The sequence below is a fragment of the Salarias fasciatus genome, chromosome 16, assembly GCF_902148845.1.
Source record: "Salarias fasciatus chromosome 16, fSalaFa1.1, whole genome shotgun sequence".
Lineage (NCBI taxonomy): Eukaryota > Metazoa > Chordata > Actinopteri > Blenniiformes > Blenniidae > Salarias > Salarias fasciatus.
In genome coordinates, this window is record NC_043760.1 from 27,003,542 (window position 1) to 27,022,856 (window position 19,315).

Here is a 19,315-nt window from a genome sequence, read left to right on the forward strand (position 1 = left end):
ACAGTTTGAACTTCATTTTTCTTCCTGGTTTTCTGTCTCCATTCCACAGTAAATGTTTAGGACTTTAGTGGCTGAATTTGCTTCATGTGAGCTGAATGCTGACAGGCCGGCTGCAACAGAGAAAGAAGAACTGAATGATGGATTCTTATTGATCTATCAGATAAAAAAAAAACTTAACTCAGCAATATTTAAATGTTTCATTATAACCTGAGACACATGGATAATGGTGGGGTTTCTGGACATTCAACAGTAGTAGAGACTTGACAAGAAGGAGGTCATCAGAGAGAAGGAGCACAGAGAAACACTCAAAGGTAAAGACACAGGACACATCAGGTGAGAGGAGAGAAAGAACTCTGAAAGACACAATATAGGCCTGAAACATGGAAGCAGACGTGAGAACAAAGACATGAACATAACTTATGAAATGAGTAGAAGAGAATTATGTTTTTTATATTAAAAATATAAACATCATCTGAAACAAGAATATGAGCTAGAAGCATAAACAAGGATCAGAAGTGGAGGAAACATAAGAGAGACTCAGAAAATGAGACAAAAATAGATATTTTTTTCAACACCTTGTTCTTCAATGTTGTTAAACTTCTGAGCAGCTTTAGTGGTGTAATAAAGCAACAATATTTTTGCAATGTCAAATATTGCATTTATTTCAAATTTTACAGTAGAAATACAAAGAAATATCTTCAAGGTGAATAAGATAAAAGTGACAGTAATAATAAATCAAGTCCCAAACATCATGTTCAAAATGTTTTCAATTTTGAGATTTATATAATTTATATAAGACACTGATGGGTTTTGAAAACACTCACACACACACACACACACACACACACACACACACACACACACACACACACACACACACACACACACACACACAATTACTTTTCCAACATGTCAAATATTATCTTTTTTTTTTTTGCTGAACTCTGATCCAACAGGTTTCTTCTTTCTTTCAGTTCTCATCTCAGATTCTGTTTGCTCAGCTGACCTCACAGAGACTTACATTTATATATAACTTGTGATTGTTCCTGCTGACAGCACCGGTTTGAAGATGTCATCATCTGCAGAAAAAAATTAAAAAAGGAAAAACCGACACCAACTTTAGTGTGCACAGCAGAAGATAGTTTAACACTGAAATGCATGTGAATAAAGTGTTGATGACTTCATGGAAAAAAGTAACCACAACGTTCCTCTAACCTCTTCCCTTTGCAGACCACAATAGAAAACTCGAACCAGGGTCCTGCTGTCGTTCACATCGTCGGTTTTCATCCTAGAGAGGAAGTCAGTGAACTTAGTGAAACACAAACAATATTTTTCAGATCTGCAATATTATATGTTCAAGTTATGAAACTTGAAATATGCATTTTAAATGTTTGTGATAAATAAATTCCAAGTGTGTGTCTGTGTGTGTGTGTGTGTGTGTGTGTGTGTGTGTGTGTGTGTGTGTGTGTGTGTGTGTGTGTGTGTGTGTGTGTGTGTGTGTGTGTGCTCTTGTATCTCTGTCAGAATTGTCCCTTGTGTCTTTTTTCAGATGTTCCATCTCACGAGGTTTTCTGAGCTGAAACTCTTTGAAGCTCTCCAATCAATAAGTCATATGATGTTTTCAAAATAACCAGTTTCAGATGTGACTGACCGCCGTATAAATGAATTCAATCATAAGTTAAATACTTCGGTTTTAGAAGACTGAAAATTGTTCATTGTTTAACATTCGGGGCTTTTGTTAACAGACGGACAGACCATATTATATTAGTACATGTTGTGTAATTCAATGTTTACTTTAAGAATCTGTACATAACCGGGGTTAAAAACTCATTTTAGCTGAGGGGCCAAAACAGTCCATTTAGACAAGACAGTAAAAATGTTCTAAAATAAACATGAGAGTTTTTCTTTGGAAAACAAAAAACAAAATCTCAGTGATCAAACCTTGTTATTTGAAATTCATGACGTACTCATCAAAGTGGAAGACGGGTTAACTGAGTGTGGTGTTCATTAACATCTGAATATCCAGATTATTGAACATCTTCCTCCAACTGACTGAATTTAATGAATGAGTGAATCAGACTTGAATTAGAGATCATCTTATACTTTCTCTCACCTGTAGATGCAGACAATTAATATTATGCAGCAGAGAAGAAATCCTGCTGTGAGTATAATCAGAAATTCCCATGAATCTGCATCAAAACATAAAAAAAAAATCAAATTTAGACAGTATGTAGATTTTGTCTGCTGTGGAGTTACTGAGTCATCGAGAAGGTTTACCTACCTTCCTCAGCCACAGTTACATTCCATTCAATACTATACAAGCCACGCTGCCAGGAAACAGAGCATGAATATTGTCCTTCATCTTCAGCCTGAGCATTCAGAATGCTGAGCCTGGTAAAAGAGTCCTGATGTATGATTTGTCTTGGAGAGGAGAGGTTATAAACAGTCTCATTCTTATGGATGGTAAAAATCAGAACTTTGTCTTTCATCCAGCAGAATTGTTTTCTATTTGTTGTTGATAAATTGCAGTTGAGCTCTACTGGTTCTCCTCTGAACACCTCCACCGTCCTCCTCTGCTGAACTGAAACATCCGCTGAAGAAAACATCCAGTCAGCACTAAAGACAATCTGAACTTGAATTGAATTTGTTATCAGTAATGTAAACCTTGCCGTACCTCCAAAGACACGATGCATCCCCAGCAGCTGGAAGAAGAGCAGAGCTGCTTGGTTTGAACTGAACATTGTGTCGTTCAGACAGAGAGTGAGAAGAGTCTCATCAGCCCTGAATGCATCTGCAGAGGAGGCTCCACACGAGGAAGTGGTTAGTCGCTGTTTTACTCAGCTCAGAGTAGAACGGACGCCTTTTGAGGAATAAAATATTAAACCATGTGTCAGCACTGTGAAAAACAAGAATTGTACATGTACAACTCGGTGTAAAAAAGAAAATGTAGCTGATAAACACAGTAAACCACAGGACGACCACTTCTTCATATTCCTCAATCCAAGAATCTCCTCCAGAGATTAATAAAGTATTTTGATTCCAAAAAAATTTAATCCACATGCTGTGAATTCAGCTTCAAACTCTTCAGAAAATCTCCATGGCTGCTTCTTATGTTGCATCCTTGATGACGTGTTGAAGAAAGCAGGTTAAGACACAGAGATCACACATGAGTAATATTGAATTAGTTTAATTTTTCTTTTCTAAAAATAACATATTTTCAATTCAGAATATGCTACTTTTTGTAAATGGATGTTTTCTGTAGCTGATATGAACTTCTGTTAGTTTTAAATATGAAAAATTCAAATGTGACCATATATGGTCACTCATCTGACACTTGACTGAACTTAAGGTATTTATTTCCTTTAAAGAAGGCTTCTGATTGGTTCCCTGGTCACTCTGTCATGACAGATGACGTTTTTCTTATCATTGATAACATCAGCAGCATGTTAACTCTACATGTCAAAAAGCTTCTTCCCTTTGTGAAAAATGTGAACCTGATATCAGGTCTTTCTGACCTTCTTTCTACCGCAGATTAGAAACTGACTGATAAAGATGAACAGGGCTGCGCCAACTCATTCAGGGGTCCTAAGTATGACGACTTTGTGGGACCAAGCAGGAACCCGGTGTCAGTTTGATTATTTAACGTCACTGTTGCTGTTGTTCTGGCTCTGAGAAGACTAACAAGTCCCATGAACTCATATTAATTACACCAAGAATAAGAAAAAGCTAATAACTATTGCAAACCCAAAAACATTCTGTAGTATTCCGGTGTTATTTCCTGAATAAATCGTAAAATAAGCTTATTTACTGGTCACTACTGAAATCAGTTTCAGAATTGCGAATAAAAATACAGTTTCATCATTCTGTATTTCATTCTTTATGAAGAAGAAATGACTTAAATGTATCATGCAATTATTAAAAAGATATTTGAATGAAAGGGAGCAGAAAGAATTAAAAAGAAACATATGATGTCCACCCCTCATCAAAACAAATCGATCACGCAATCAATAACATTTTCGGTCGAGTTACGCAGTTCATGTCAAAGCCCAAGACAATTTACTAAATATTTTACAATGTTTTCTGTTCCACAGCAGTGTCATATTTTAGCAGTAATGAAGCTTTTACACTTTTCTTGAAAATATAAATAGAACTTTTGGGTTGTTAAACAGGTTGACTCCCTGGAATGTGATTCATCTTTCTCTTTATCTTTCGTTATAACAGAAACAAGTCACTGTTATTAAGAGAATCTTTGACCTTTCTTACAAGCATTTTTCAGACCCTTTGTCTTCAGTGGGTTGTTGACAGTCATTTTCTCTCCATGAGGACGAATTTTACAATTTTTGTCGTATAAGTTGATGAAGGTTGTCATGAACGTATTATAGACACTATTTAAAATATTATTTCTTATTTTTTGTTATTTTATCCACAGTAGTATTTGCATTTTTAACTTTATTCAACTAAAACTGGAAATATTAAATGTGTGGAGACGTTCCTGTGGTTTCATTCGCACTGAAACACAGGAAGCTGCTGGTAGTTTGGGCCCCAAGTAGAAAAATCCACCCCCCACCCCCAAACCCCAAACCCCACCCCTGAGGCCCGACATGCAGTGCATGATGTGTGTGGTGGAAGATAAATGTCATGAGTGCTCAAAGAGCAAATTTTCTGTAGACCAGAGCTCTCCTGAAGACGGCGTGGGTGTGCAAACACTGCTCTGGGGGAAGGTGGACTTTAGATACATTGCTGAGAATATCTCCAGTTGGTTCTGCCTTGCAGAGAGCATGAGAGCATGAGAGCATGAGAGCATGAGAGCATGCATTTCAAGTCACTGTCTTGTGGAGCTACCAGAAGATGGTGAAATTGTTATTTTTAATAGGTCTTGCTTCATATATGTGCCAACGCAGTGACACTCCTGTAAATGCTTGGTTTGGTTTGAGGCCACGCTACATGGCTGTGGGTTACTGACGGTCTTTAGCTCTGCAACAGGAAGTAAAAACCTCCCACATGTTGAAGCTGTTCAAATCTATATGCCCAGAGCTTGTTGTGTTTTCAGGTTTATTCCTCTTATAAACAGTTACATGGAAAGATCGAGTGGAAGACTGAATTTTATTTATTATACCAAGAAAACTGAACACTGAACATAAAGTGAACAGACGTTCCGATTCTCAAACAAATGCATCTGGATAGAGACCCGTTTGAGATTAAGAAAAGATGATTTCGCAATGTGAGAATCACAAGGAAAATGCCGTTTTATTGTTATTTAAATGGAAAGTCTCTCACGCTCTTAGCTGCCAATTTCCCACTCTAGACATTCCCATCTAATCCCATTATAAACTCAAAAAAATGGCTAAAATTCTGATCAAACTTAAAAGCTTGCAGTTTAATTTTGGTAGAAGATATTGAAATAAGGTTTTCACATCTGAACAGAGGACAAATACGGCAACATTTTAAAAGTTTAATGACATCTCTACAGGGAACCATGGCGAGGCATGGTGGACTTGTCCGGGGATGCATTTTTTCTTTTTTTTTCAATCAGCTCTCTTCCATTTGCATGGGTAAAAAGTTGCTGTTGCCATGGTAACCAGCCATGGTAACCATGACATCATCAGTCCTGGCTGAGAATGTACATGGCTTTCATCTTTCAACTTTGAAGCCAGTGGGGAAGGCCTTATCAATGAACTGTTTTCTCATTCCTGATGTGGAATCGAACAGTTCAGACACGCGAGAGATTCTCAGTTCTACAGAGCGAAAGAGCGGCTTGAGGAATTCATTGAATTTATTCATTCGTTCAAACACTGACAGTGAGGCAGAGATGACACAACAGCAGAGAGACATGGCCAAAGAAGCAGCCTATTGGAAGAAGAAATTTGAAGACGTGAACGAGGAGCTGGAGGACGAAATCAGGGCCAAGACAAAGGTCCAGGAACGGCTCAAACAGGCAGAGCAGGCCCTGACGGCTAATGGGGCTGAATGGATGGAGGACAGGAAGAACGTGTGTGCAGGCATTCAGGGTCTTCTGAGGAATATTGAAAGACTGGATAAGATCGTGTCCGCGGTTGGCAAAGTGAACCCAAAGATCAGAAAGGCAGAGGCAAAGAGGAAAAAAGCAGAGGAGAGGATTGGAAAAGAAAAGAAGAAAGGTACAACAGAGGAGAAGAAATGTGAACAGGCAGAGAACTACCTGGCCCTCTGTACCACAACAGTGGCCAGCGTTGAAATGAAAGTGGAAAGCCTCATACGTGCCCTGGAGGAGTCCCCCGGTAAAGATCGGAAAAAGGATAATCAGGAGACTTACAGAGTCACAGCCGATGCGACAGATACGGAGCCTATGAAAAGCCGCATCAAAACTTTGGAAGATGAACAAGAAAAGTTGAACTCTCAGCTCAAGGAAAACGACGTCAAACTGAAAGACCAGGAGCAGCAGATTCAAACCTTGGAAAACAATCTGAAGTCACAAACCAATGAAACGGAGAGGCTGCAGAGGAAGCTGCTGGAAGTCCAGAGGTGTGAGCCAGAGGAGAGCCAGGATGAGTTGGCCGACTGTGAGACGAACACTTCCTTCCTGGAAGAAGAGGTGTATCGTCTCAGAGTTGACTTACAAATGGAAAAGACAGTGTCAGAAATTCTGACAGTGCAAGTTCAAGAAAGGATGGACGAGCTTACAGCCATTATTAACAACCTGGAGAATCTGAAGGCCACAAAGCTGCAGGAGGCAGAAGAAGAGATATCTGCCCTGCTGTCTGAGTACCAGGAGAGAGTCAACCAGCTCAGTTCAGAGGTCGTCACCCTGAAACAGGAAGCCTCCTCATCTCAGCAAGCCCTTGAAAATTCCATCAAGGAGCGGGAGGTGGAGAGAGAGCAGGCGGCTGCGGCAATGAGAGGTCAGGACGAGGAGAACCGGAACAGGTTCAGGCTCCTCACTGACCAGATCTCCACCCTGACTGAAAACAACGCTGACTCTGTGGCAAAGCTCGAAAGGTTGAGGACCGAAATGACCCAAAAGGAGGCCGAGTGGACAGAAACATGTCACGTCCTAGAAAGACTGCTCTGGGATGAGGCTCTGGCCAAAGAGGAACTGCTGAAACAGTACAGAATGTTAGAGGAGGGCTTCTTCACTGAGGAGGAGAAATGGATGGAGATGAGCAAAGATGAACAAGAAAAGTTGAACTCTCGGCTCAAGGAAAACGGCGTCAAACTGAAAGACCAGGAGCAGCAGATTCAAACCTTGGAAAACAATCTGAAGTCACAAACTGATGAAACGGAGAGGCTGCAGAGGAAGCTGCTGGAAGTCCAGAGGTGTGAGCCAGAGGAGAGCCAGGATGAGTTGGCCGACTGTGAGACGAACACTTCCTTCCTGGAAGAAGAGGTGTATCGTCTCAGAGTTGACTTAGAAATGGAAAAGACAGTGTCAGAAATTCTGACAGTGAAAGCTCAAGAAAGGATGGACGAGCTTACAGACATTATTAACAACCTGGAGAGTCTGAAGGTCTCGAAGCTGCAGGAGGCAGAAGAAGAGATATCTGCCCTGCTGTCTGAGTACCAGGAGAGAGTCAACCAGCTCAGTTCAGAGGTCGTCACCCTGAAACAGGAAGCCTCCTCATCTCAGCAAGCCCTTGAAAATTCCATCAAGGAGCGCGAGGTGGAGAGAGAGCAGGCGGCCGCGGCAATGAGAGGTCAGGACGAGGAGAACCGGAACAGGTTCAGGCTCCTCACTGACCAGATCTCCACCCTGACTGAAAACAACGTTGACTCTGTGGCAAAGCTCGAAAGGTTGAGGACCGAAATGACCCAAAAGGAGGCTGAGTGGACAGAAAGATGTCACGTCCTAGAAAGAGTGCTCTGGGATGAGACTCTGGCCAAAGAGGAAATGCTGAAACGGTGCAGAAAGGTAGAAGAGGGCTTCTTCACTCAGGAGGAGAAATGGATGGAGGCGTTAAACAACAGCACTGTAGAAATCCAGGATTTTCTCCAGAGGATCAGTGAACTGGACCGGCTGGCCTCCATGACGGACAGACAGAAGGCCAACATGAAAAAAGCGGAGAAAAAAGCCAGAATAGAGGCGGCCAAAAAAGAGGAGGAAGACAGGAGGAAGAGGAGTGAGGAGGAATCCAGGAAGAGGAAGAGGAAGAGGAGATAAGATGACCCAAAAAATTCAGCTAGTTCAAAGAAAACAGTGGCAGCCCTCAAAGTAAAAGTTAAAAACAAACAAAAAAACCAACACAAAATACAACCTAAAACCTGAAGCCACTGTGGCAGGGCGGACAGACAGCTCCACCGGGGGAATTTAAAACCAAGAAATAGTTAAAGGAGCTCCACATGCTGCCGTTCAAAAAATGAAGAAGGTCACAGAAACAGGGGGTAAGAAACACAAGAAAGAGTAAGATGCACAATTGCCCCCCTGCCCCCCTTTGAAAAAAAGAAAGAAGGTAACGGGGGGTAATAAACAGGGGGTAAGAAACCAGAGGGAGAAGGCCAGACACAGGGGTTTCAAGAACTTTAGAATGAAAACTGACAAATAAATCGCAAGAGGAGGCCTTGAGAGCACACACTACGGGAGAGAGGGAAAAAAAATAAACTTGAGCTTAATAAAATGAAAGATAAAACTAAAAAAATCCCGGAGGAAGTTTTACTTTGTGCCTGCCAGCTGTTGCCGACAGGAATCTGTGTGTGTGTGTGTGTGTGTGTGTGTGTGTGTGTGTGTGTGCGAGTGTGTGTGTGAGCGTGCGTGTGTTTTTTTTGTTGTTTTTTGGGTTTTTTTTTTTTAAATGGTTTGCATGCTCACCTCACAGCAGGAAGCTCCCGGGTCGAGTCTGTTGTGTTTGGAGGCTTTTCTGTGAGACGTTTTTCAACAAGCACATGTTTCCATACAGTCTAAAAAAATCATTTGAGGTGAAATGGTGACTCTGAAGTTACTCCTCAGTGTTGTTTGAGTTTGTGAGATGATCTTTCACTGTGTGAGCAGCCTGCCTCCATCCATAGTCAGCTGGGATTGCTGTTCTGAATTAGAATTAACGGTAGAGAGCAGTCTGGCTCTGTACAGAAAGACATGTTGAAAACTAAACTATTCAGAAAATAAAAATAACACATCAGCAGAAATGAGATTTACCTCTCCTGCCTCTTTGTGGTCAAAGTAAAAGGAGAGAAAAAAAGAAAAGATTTGGTGACAGGATGAAATGAAAAAAGGTGCTATTCCAGATTCTGACTCTTCCTTTGTAAAAATAAATACAAAGTCAGGAAAATTTAAAAATGTTCCATGCCTGTAGAACCATTTTGTAGACACTTGTTGTCCTGTGTTGAGGTTTGCAGCATCTTCTGCGTTGAACACAGGGAAAAGAAGACTTGACGGAGGCAGTGAAATGAACTTTCAGCCTGAACGGCGTATTTATTCCAGAAAAAATTTTCTCCTTCTCTTTACATTCTTCTTCTTCTTCTTCTTAACACAACTGCTGGCAACCACAGCACAACTCACATGCGCCCCATTGTGGTGAAAACATAGCACTGCACATCAAATATAACAGCAGGAATTCTGTAAATACAAATCGAGTACATTATATAGTATTAGTCTCTTAACACCCCCACTTGTACTCGGGTTTGTTGAAATCCAAACAAAAATCATCCAAAAACATTAAAATAAAATACAAGAGTGTCTTTCACTCCCTTTTAGACACCAAACATAGGACCTGCAAACTTTCTCAGTTTCAGTTTGGAAACAGGTTTGGTCATGACATCTGCCAACATCTCTGCAGTCGTGCAATATATGAGGGCCATTTTTCCCTCATTCACAATGGACCTTACAAAGTGATATTTGATGTCCACATGTTTACACCGCTGCCTGCTGACAGGATTTTTGGCCAAGGCGATTGTTCCCTGGTTGTCTTCATACACCACTGTTTGGCTGTATTTGTAGTCATCAATACCTTTCAATAGCTGCTCTAAGTATATGCACTCTTGCATGGCAGATGCCAGAGCCATATATTCAGCTTCACAGGTCGAGAGCGCTACTGTAGGCTGTTTCTTTGTTTTCCATGAGACTAAGGAACTGTTTTTACTTAGACTCACACAGTAACCTGTGGTGCTGCGTCTGTCTGAACTGTCTGCTGCCCAGTCAGCATCACTGTAGGCAACTAAGCCTAATGCCTCATTGTCGTTTCGTCTGAAACACAATTCTTTGTTTGTTGTGCATCTGAGATATCTTAGTACATGCTTCACAGTTACCCATTGCTCCACTGTTGGTTCACAAAAGTACTGTGAAAGCTTGCTCACCACAAAACTTAAGTCTGGACGTGTGCATGTTGTTAGGTATATAAGACTGCCCACAGCCTCTCTGTACAACTTAACATCACACATCTTGACTGCATTTTCTGTGTAACACAGTTTTTGATCACAGGGAGTTTCTCTGGGTTTACAGTTTTGCATATCGAATCTCTCCAATATCTTCTTGACGTAGGCTTCCTGTGACATCTTTACACATCCATCAGACTGAGTAAAGTCAATACCCAAAAAGTGCTTGAGTTCACCCAAATCTTTCATTTTGAATCTTTCAGAAAGCATCTCTTTTGCATCCTTCATGACACTTTCATTGCTTGCTGCAATAATCAAATCATCTACCCAAACAATCATTATCACCTTTCCGTGTTCTGTCTCTTTGGCATAGACACAGTGATCAGCTGGGTTTTGTGTGAAGTTATTTTCAACCAAACAATCATTTAGAACTCTGTTCCAATTTCGGCCAGATTGTTTCAGTCCATATAAAGATTTTTCCAGCTTCCATACCAGACCTTCGCCTTCCTCATAACCTTCTGGTTGGTCAGTGTAGATCTCAAAATCAATAGGAGCATGTAAATAGGCAGTTTTTACATCCATTTGATGAAGTAACAAGTTCTCTTGTGCTGCCTTTTGGATCAATACTCTTACACTTGTTAAATTGGCTGTTGGAGAGAAGGTTTCACCATAATCATTTCCCATCACCTGGCTGTAACCCTTAGCAACATATCTTGCCTTGAACTTGTCTTTTCCCTCCATGTCACTTTTTACAGAATAGACCCACTTTCCCCCCACTGTTTTCTTGCCCTTTGGCAAAGTAGTTAGAGTAAAAGTGTTATTCTCTTTCAATGACTGGATTTCTTCATCCATCGCTTTAACCCACTCTTGTGAATGAACTGACTCCAAAGCTTCCTTAAATGCATTTGGAATGCCGCATGCAACTCTGTAGCAGTAATCAATGGTGGTATGAATCTCATCACTATCAATGTTTGCTACATAATCCTTCAAATGACTCGGCTTGGTCCTCTCTCTTGTTGGGTATCTCTGACTGGCAGAGTTTTTCTTCTCATCAGATGAATCACTTTGTGAACTCTCATTTTTCACTTCTTGCTTTTCATGGTTTACAGTGTTCTCTTGAACTTCCCGTGTCTCTCTGTCAGCTTCAGGCTGTCTTTCCCTGTAATAGTCATCATTTGGTTCTCCATCAACTGTTTGTGTTTGCTTTTCTATGTTTGTCTTGTTTACAAACTTGACCAGCCTGTATTTCTGAACCTTTTTCGTCTCAGGGTGATAAACCAAGTACGCTGGACTGTTCTTATCATAACCAACAAAAATACCTTGGTCACACCTGGAATCAAGTTTTCCCTTGTTCTGCTTGTATGCATAGCATGTGGAACCAAACTTCTGCATTTTGGACAAATTTGGCTTTCTGTCTGTCAGCATTTGGAAAGGAGTTTTTCCTGTTCGTTTGTTAAAGCATCTGTTTCGTACTATGGCCGCTGTCTGGACAGCGTAGTTCCATAGACTTTTGGGCATCTGACCTTCAATCAGCATACACCTTCCCATTTCAAAAAGGGTACGCCAGCCCCTCTCTGCGGTGCCGTTTTGGTGAGGTGAATATGGGGCTGATGTCTCATGCTTAATGCCATTTTTTCTCAACAAGGCTTGGAAATCCCCACTCATGAACTCTTTACCATTGTCAGATCTGATACACTTCACTTTTCCATAAGGTGCTGTGTCAGCTAGGAACTTTTCCGTTGCCTGAACCGTATCACTCTTTGCTTTAAGAAAGTACACAAAAACTGCATTGGAATAGTCATCTGTGAATGACTGTACATATTTGTACCCATCAATAGACTCATTTGCCACTGGACCTGCTAGGTCTGTGTGGACCATCTCCAAAGGAGCTTCTGCTCTTGAGTCAGGATCTCTACATCGGGTCTGTGCAAACTTTCCTTGAATACACACCTCACATTCTTGATCAGGTTTACATGTTTTTCCCTTAATTTGCATACCATCAACCACATTTTGCTATCTCAATACATCTTCATAGTTACAGTGGCCTAGTATCTCGTGCCATGTCTGCATGTCATGACAAGTGTTGCATTTATCATTTTCCTCAACATCAGTGTGCAAATAATACAACTTGCCATGCTCGTGGATGTCAAACCCGGTGCCATCTGTATGCTTCAACATGTCTTGTCCTTGTTTAAAGGTGACTGTTGCTCCAGATGCGGTGGCTGACTTCACCGAGAAGATGTCTTGGGGGTATGTCGGTATGAACAGGGCGTCTTTCAGCGTTGCTCTGCGCCTCTGTCCCTTGCTGTCGATCAGGAACACCTCTGCGTCCCCTCTACGTTGAGCAATTCCTCTGCACCGAGTTCCATCTGCTAGCTCCACGCAGTGTGATTCCGGCTTGAATGTGCTGTCGAAGCTCTTGAACTTGGTTACATCAGTAATGATGTGGGAAGTAGCCCCGGTGTCGACCATCAGGCCCTTCTCCTGGATGTTGTGTGCCGGTTGCTGCTGGACTCCGATGTCTGCCTCCTTTATCCGGAAAACGTAGTCTGCTGCTGCTGCTCCGGCACTGTCACCGCTCTCATCTGCAACTTTCTTTGCGCCATCTTGTTTAGGTTTACGCCTGCAGGTTGCATCATTGTGGGTGTCATTTTTACAGTGACTGCACCATGTCTTTCGCCGACATGCTTTTGCTCGATGGCCTTTCTTGCCACACTTGAAACAGATCACTTCTGCATCATCTTTTTGTGCACCTGCCTTGGCTGGCTTCCATGCAGCTCTTGTAGCAGTCTTCATCACATTGTCACCGGACTCAGCTGCGGTCAACTTTTCAATATCTTCAAAACTTCGCAGCTTTGTTTTGAATTCAGCAAATGTTATATTGTCTTCATTGCGTGTGACATGTATTGCAAATGGTTTGAAACTTTCAGGCAGTCCTTTTAAGACCATTGCAATTAGCAGACCATCCCCCAGCGTTTCTCCCGCGTTCCGCAATGCTGTAATGGCGGTCTCTGCTCTGATGATGTAGTCTGTAACTGTCTCAGTGCTTGTCTTCTGAAGCGATGTTAGGATGGTATACAGACTGATGATGCGAGGCTTCCCTTTTCCGGCATAGTACTCTCTCAGTATCTTAAATGCTTTCCTTGCATCGTCGGGTGCATCTCTCATAATTAACGAGAGGCTTTTGTCATCCAAAAGTTGAATCAGTTCGGCATATGCATCGGCACTCTTCTTACCGTCTGCTGCTCTTTCAGCGTCATCAGCAGGTTCTCTCAGAACCGTATGCTTTAGCCCTAATAAATGCAAATGTCCGAGCACTTTAGTCTCCCACAGTTCAAACTTCGTTTCATCTCCGTCGAACATCAATCGAGGCAACCTGCTTGTCCCTCGTAGATCCATGATGTTAGCCTGTTAGCCTTTAGCACGCAGTCCGTCGCGACTTTCTATCGGCTGTGAAACATCAAGATTCTTCCTGTGTTTGCTACTGGGCCCATAACCTGTTGAGGTTTGCAGCATCTTCTGCGTTGAACACAGGGAAAAGAAGACTTGACGGAGACAGTGAAATGAACTTTCAGCCTGAACGGCGTATTTATTCCAGAAAAAATTTTCTCCTTCTCTTTACATTCTTCTTCTTCTTCTTCTTAACACAACTGCTGGCAACCACAGCACAACTCACATGCGCCCCATTGTGGTGAAAACATAGCACTGCACATCAAATATAACAGCAGGAATTCTGTAAATACAAATCGAGTACATTATATAGTATTAGTCTCTTAACATCCTGCTTATTTAAACACAAACGTGGTCTGTGTGTCCTCAGCATTACTGTTGCTTGTATTGAAGGATGAACTTGTCTTTTCTTGATGCAGGTTTTCACATTTTGATTTCTTGAGTGTTCCTGTGATGTAAATCCATTGCCAGGCTTCAAACATTGTGATGTGCAGTCAGAACCATTTGGTGGGAGATCCACGATAGAAAGAAACTGGATTCCCTGGAGTCACAACATAACATCAGCTTCCAGGCCTTCCTCACCTCTCAACCTTATTTTTGTTTTAAGATATGAGGGATATCTGAGTTGTAACATAAGTTTTTTTTATAGTGAAAACATGAAGGGATTTCTGTGGATTCCTTTTTGATTGAGTTTGAGGGTTTATATCATCAGCATGTTGGGGTTTTTTTTGTACGGTGATAAGGCTGCTTGAATTCCAGTGATACTACATTATGTGACAGAAGCTGCCAGTGGATCAATAAAAAGTGTGAAAAGTAGCAGGGGTGGTCGACATCGCTGCAGAGTTCCTCTTTAAACAGTTTAGTAATAACATGTGAAGTGAGTATATAGTCACTGGAATTAAACTTATCGAGAGTTTAAATCCAGTTTGTGAAATTTGACTCGAATCCAAAATGACTCAGTAAGAAAAGACCGTTCCACCTGATCGAAAACCTTTTCTCACCTTTCTCTTTTTTGCTTTTGAAGATGCATTGTGAAGAAAAACTCTCCTGCAGGGTAGCCCTTTGCTCAAAGTGTTCCCGTCTGGCAAAAGTTATAAAGCCTTTGTGAATTTCTAGACTATTTGACTGTTTTTTTTTTGAGTCAACACAACTTCAAAAGCCACAACACAACAGGAACGACCACAATGGAAGCAGTGGGAAGAACAGGCTTCGTTTCTGGAGGACAGTAATTTCTGAGGGACTATTTTGAAACACGAGAGTTTCATGAAATTTAGGTAAGACGCTGCTGCTGGATGATGGTGATTAATGTGCTTTCACATCACTTCCATCACATTGCAGCAGCGTGTCGGGGAGCAGCTCAAAGTTCAACTGGGTCTTCATGAATACAAACAAAAATTAACCAATAATGTTCAGAGCAGTATCGTGTTGCCTTCAATGATCCAGGAAATGTTTTCTGACAGAAAAGGGGATCAATACTGCTCAACCAAACACAGCATTTCAGTTTCTTCTGGGGTGTAAAACTGTCCTTCAGCAGCAAGGTGTGTTTCAGTGAATGGGGGCATGTTGTGTGTGTGTTGTGTGTGTGTACCAGTGGAGGATCCTGGTCTTTTAAGGACTACAAAGATATTTTTGGACCCCAAAACCCACTTTGACCATAAACACATCCCTGAGACAGTTGGATCAAGAGGCATGGCCCACAGGACAGTTTATTTGTCTTTGCAGTGTGGATCAAATCTTTTGTTTTCTGTCCCCTGAAAAATAAAGACAGAGAATTTTGCACATGATGAAATAAGTTGACAATGATCGTTTCATTCGTTTTAGCAGCAATATGTTGTGGAAACAGCGGTCACTTCAACGGCTGTCACTGGTTTATCAGTCTGGATACATCTGAGCGTAGAGCTCAGCCTCTTTTCTGTCCAGCTCGCGGTATGGCGCCTGCTCCTCTTTTGACATGGACTTCCACTGTTGAACCAGGAAAACACACTGTCAGCACACAAACTGGTTTTTTCATCTAATAATGAGGAGAATCTCACTGTGGCTGACTGCTGAGTGGCGACAGAGCAGATAAGACACTCACCCTCTGTCCCAGGGCTGATCTCGACATGGTCCTGTCAGTCATTCGAAACTCCGCCATTGCAACTGACCTCTGCTGTCAAAGGCTTTGGTCTGTAGACCCGGCTCTCCTGGTCCTCATAACTTCTGTATGTAGAAGAACACAAGAGAAAATCAAAGGGCAAGAACACATGAACAGCATCTAAAAACATGCAGGACTAAAACCATCAGAAGCAAACTTACTTTGAAATGTAGTTTGGAATTTGAGGAGCTGCAGCTGGAGCCATCCAGCCACCACGATCTCCTGTCTGACTGTGGTCAGATGGAGGGCGGATGGCTGCTGGAGGACTGGGTGGAGTTTGACAGCTAAATGTTCTATACAGCCACTCCATCACAGCTTCATACTCCTGATCTGGCTCCACAGCTGCAGCCAGCTCCGACAGGTCCTGAAACTGAAGCTGTTTCAACTCCTGCTGAATTTGTCCAGGAATAGGATGTCTCCACTCCTGTCACACAGAGGAACAACAGGTGGTCAACTTCTCACAGTGGGACCAACTTCTCTTCTTCTCAGTCACATAAAACTGAAGACATCTTGAACATATGACCCAGATATAATCCAGCTTCTAATATAATAAAACGGATACTCAGAAATCTTGTCTTACCTTCATTTTCGGTGGGACCACTCAACCTCCTTCGTTTGGACTCAGGATAGTCCAGTTCATCCCCATAATTCCTCTTTCTGAAAGAAAATAAACCATTTGAACATGAAGCAATATGTGACAGGAAAACACATTCAGGACTGAATCAGCAGAGGCAAACTTACTTTGGTTCCTCTTGAGGAACAGGAGGGTTCACAGCTGGAACGATGCTGGCTGCAGATGTCTTGTCACAACATGTAGATTCTGGTGGTTCTGTTGACAGAGAAGAAAATGTCAGTAACCACAACACATATCAGTCTATCTCAAACGATGTCACGTAATCAGTGACCACAAAATACTTATTTGCGACCATGAAACAATTGGTAGCTCTGGAATACGTTTTTAATTTTTTTTTCTTAGCAGAAAATTAATATATCATTGCCTCAAATTCATATTTCATGACTACGTTTGGCAAACAGGATAAAACAAGAATTTTTTTTTAATTTAATCTAGAAAACACAGTTTTTAATTATATTCATGATATCACAGAAATATATGTCATGAATTAGCAACCACGGGTAAGAAAAGACACATTTTTATCTTGTTAAAGGTGCAGTAGGCAGGATTTTGCCAGTCAATGCTAATTTTTCTGTGTTTTCTTTGGATTAAATGTTAGAGTATGCATTGATAATCCTTTAGGAGTGCAGCATAATTGCACTACCGCGAGGGTGCAGCATTTCCATCTGTCTCTGTTCTGAGCTGAAAAGGAATCTCGACAGCTCCAGGTATCTTTGACCAATCAGAAGAGCCCCTGAGGCTCTAACCGTGATTGGTCAAGGGGCGTTCGTCGCATGTTCTTGTGGGAGGGGCTTAACTTGCGTAAGGGCGTGATGTCAGAGAAAACAGGACAGGATTGGCTGTGCTGAGTTTCAAATTGCCATCTTAGATCGATCAAATCGCCATCTTGCTTAGGTAACCCTAACCAAGATGGCGGACATGCGGAATCCTGCCTACAGCACCTTTAAGTTAGAACCTCCACAGTTTAAACTATTTTTCTCAGGACCGAATGTGTTTAGTGATGGTCATGTTTGTGATAGAATTCGCTCTCTGAAATGTTTTTGCTGGAGGACTCACAAACGCAGCTGACTCTCTGGAGACAGGAGAACAGTGTGAACACAAGCTGCGCAACTCCGGATATTTTACATCATTCCTGTTATTGGTAGCTGTTACCATGACAACACAGTGGACTGTACCACCCAGTGTTGTCAGACGTACGATAATTATCGTATTGGTACGATAATTTGGACCTCTGTACCATCAATAATCCCCCCCAAAAAAGGCAAAATGTACGACAATTTGACCGTTTCACGAACGTGTGATTGTATTCAACTGATCCCAGACTTTCTGACATTTTTTTTCCAAACCCTGAAGGTATCTTCTGTGTTGTGACACTCCCTTCGTGACATTTCCAGCCAATCATGTGTGTGTGTCAGCGTGAGTGAGTGGGTGTTGGGGGGCTGCCGGGGTCCCCGGCCGGGGCTTTCCTCTGCCCCATTTCTGAACCGGAGCGTGGGCGTCTGCCTGCGGGAGCGGCTTGAATCCGGGCTCTGTGATGACCGCCGGCTGTCTGGGCTCTGAGGGCCTCTCTGGCCTGCTTCTGGCCTTCTCAGGGGTCAGAGGTCATATATGCATGATCACTATCACCATCATATTTGCACGATCACGCTGATCTTTAATCACTCTTCACATACTCGGTTACCTTGTCTTCTTGTGGTGGTTAGAATAATGGTGGTCTGCAGTAGCCCTCTCTTGATGCATGCCCTGAATTTACTACTAGTTACTAGTCTGTTCACTACTATGGTTCATCAGGGGGGGAAAAAAAAAAGAAAAAAAATTATATAAATGTATAGTTCTGTCAGTTTTTGTGTTGGTTGTCGGCTGTTTTGGTGTTGTCGAGATTGGGGGTTTGGGATGGTTCTTGGTTGTGTGTGGTGCGTTGACAACACTGTTTTGCATTTGTTGTGAATTTGTGCATAGGTTGTGCGCCCCCCCCCCCGTTCTCCCTCTCTTTATCTCTTTCTTTTCGGTCTCTCGCTCTCTGAGCGTTTCCGTCCCGGTCCTGTCCGGCAGCCATGCCGGATGCCAGCTTTAAATAAAGGCAGCAGCAGGAGGATATTCGTTCTTGTCCTGCTGCTAACATTAAAATCTGTTCAGATAGTAAAAGGCTACAATCATATAATATTGCACGCCCCAGCTGCTGAACAGGACAAGGGGAAAAAAAGAAAGAAATTGAGCGCATTTTCAATTACTATATTGCAATTAATATATATTTCTAACATATTTGTTAATGTGCTGTATTAAAATAATATTTTTTAAAATATGCCCATCCTTGTATAATAATAATAATAATAATAATAATAATAATTACAATAATGATTTTTTTTTGCAGCCTGACATTTTTCAGAAAATTGTATTCTTGTTTTTTTCTTTGATAAATATTATAAATAAACTTAGATCTCTTCTATTGGTGTATTTTATTTTTCAGCCCAATGTTCACGATTAAATACATCATTCCATTCAGTTTACATTTTTAACCCCTCCAATGCCATATTTTAATTATGATGTGACTATGTTTTTGATCGGGAAATATTCTAGCCAACATAATACACTATGTGTAAATTCATTTCAAAATCAGTGGTATTATTTCTCTGCATTGACATTTTGTTTTGTCCATGATAATAGCAATAAAAAAATGGAAATAGGAGGAGAAAATCAGTTGCACACACATGCTGTGATGTGGTTCTTGCAGCGGATGGATTGCCTCTGAAGCTCAGTCAGGTGTTTAAAAGAGTGCGATCATGCCACAACACCTCAGAAAAAAATATTTTTTGGGGGAA

The 19,315-nt window shown here is 41.6% G+C and overlaps 2 protein-coding genes across 2 annotated transcripts; one reads left to right on the top strand and one right to left on the bottom strand.

Annotated features, from left to right (window-relative positions):
• Positions 1-902: 902 nt before the first annotated feature.
• LOC115402952 (vascular endothelial growth factor receptor 3-like) lies at positions 903-2,775 on the bottom strand. The gene is made up of 5 exons (XM_030111653.1): positions 2,675-2,775; positions 2,282-2,593; positions 2,114-2,189; positions 1,216-1,288; positions 903-1,079 (listed from the first exon to the last, which is right to left on the bottom strand). Exons 1-5 carry the CDS (start codon positions 2,739-2,741, stop codon positions 1,008-1,010), a joined length of 600 nt encoding a protein of 199 aa, XP_029967513.1. The 5' UTR covers positions 2,742-2,775; the 3' UTR covers positions 903-1,007.
• Positions 2,776-6,646: 3,871 nt separating this feature from the next.
• On the top strand, positions 6,647-12,622 carry LOC115402713 (myosin-6-like). The gene is made up of 3 exons (XM_030111237.1): positions 6,647-7,186; positions 7,493-8,044; positions 12,476-12,622. The coding sequence occupies exons 1-3, from the start codon at positions 6,647-6,649 to the stop codon at positions 12,620-12,622; spliced, it is 1,239 nt and encodes a 412-aa protein (XP_029967097.1).
• The last annotated feature ends 6,693 nt before the right edge of the window (positions 12,623-19,315 follow it).

Coding starts and splice junctions, on each gene's coding strand:
- LOC115402713 (XM_030111237.1), top strand. CDS start 6,647: ATGGACGAGCTTACAGCCATTATTAACAACCTGGAGAATCTGAAGGCC. Junction 7,187..7,492: donor CTCGGCTCAAGGAAAACGGC/GTCAAACTGAAA, acceptor AAGGTCTCGAAG/CTGCAGGAGGCAGAAGAAGA. Junction 8,045..12,475: donor TGAAAAAAGCGGAGAAAAAA/GCCAGAATAGAG, acceptor CCTTGTTTAAAG/GTGACTGTTGCTCCAGATGC.
- LOC115402952 (XM_030111653.1), bottom strand. CDS start 2,741: ATGTTCAGTTCAAACCAAGCAGCTCTGCTCTTCTTCCAGCTGCTGGGG. Junction 2,594..2,674: donor GATGCATCGTGTCTTTGGAG/GTACGGCAAGGT, acceptor TGTTTTCTTCAG/CGGATGTTTCAGTTCAGCAG. Junction 1,289..2,113: donor TTAATTGTCTGCATCTACAG/GTGAGAGAAAGT, acceptor CTTCCTCTCTAG/GATGAAAACCGACGATGTGA.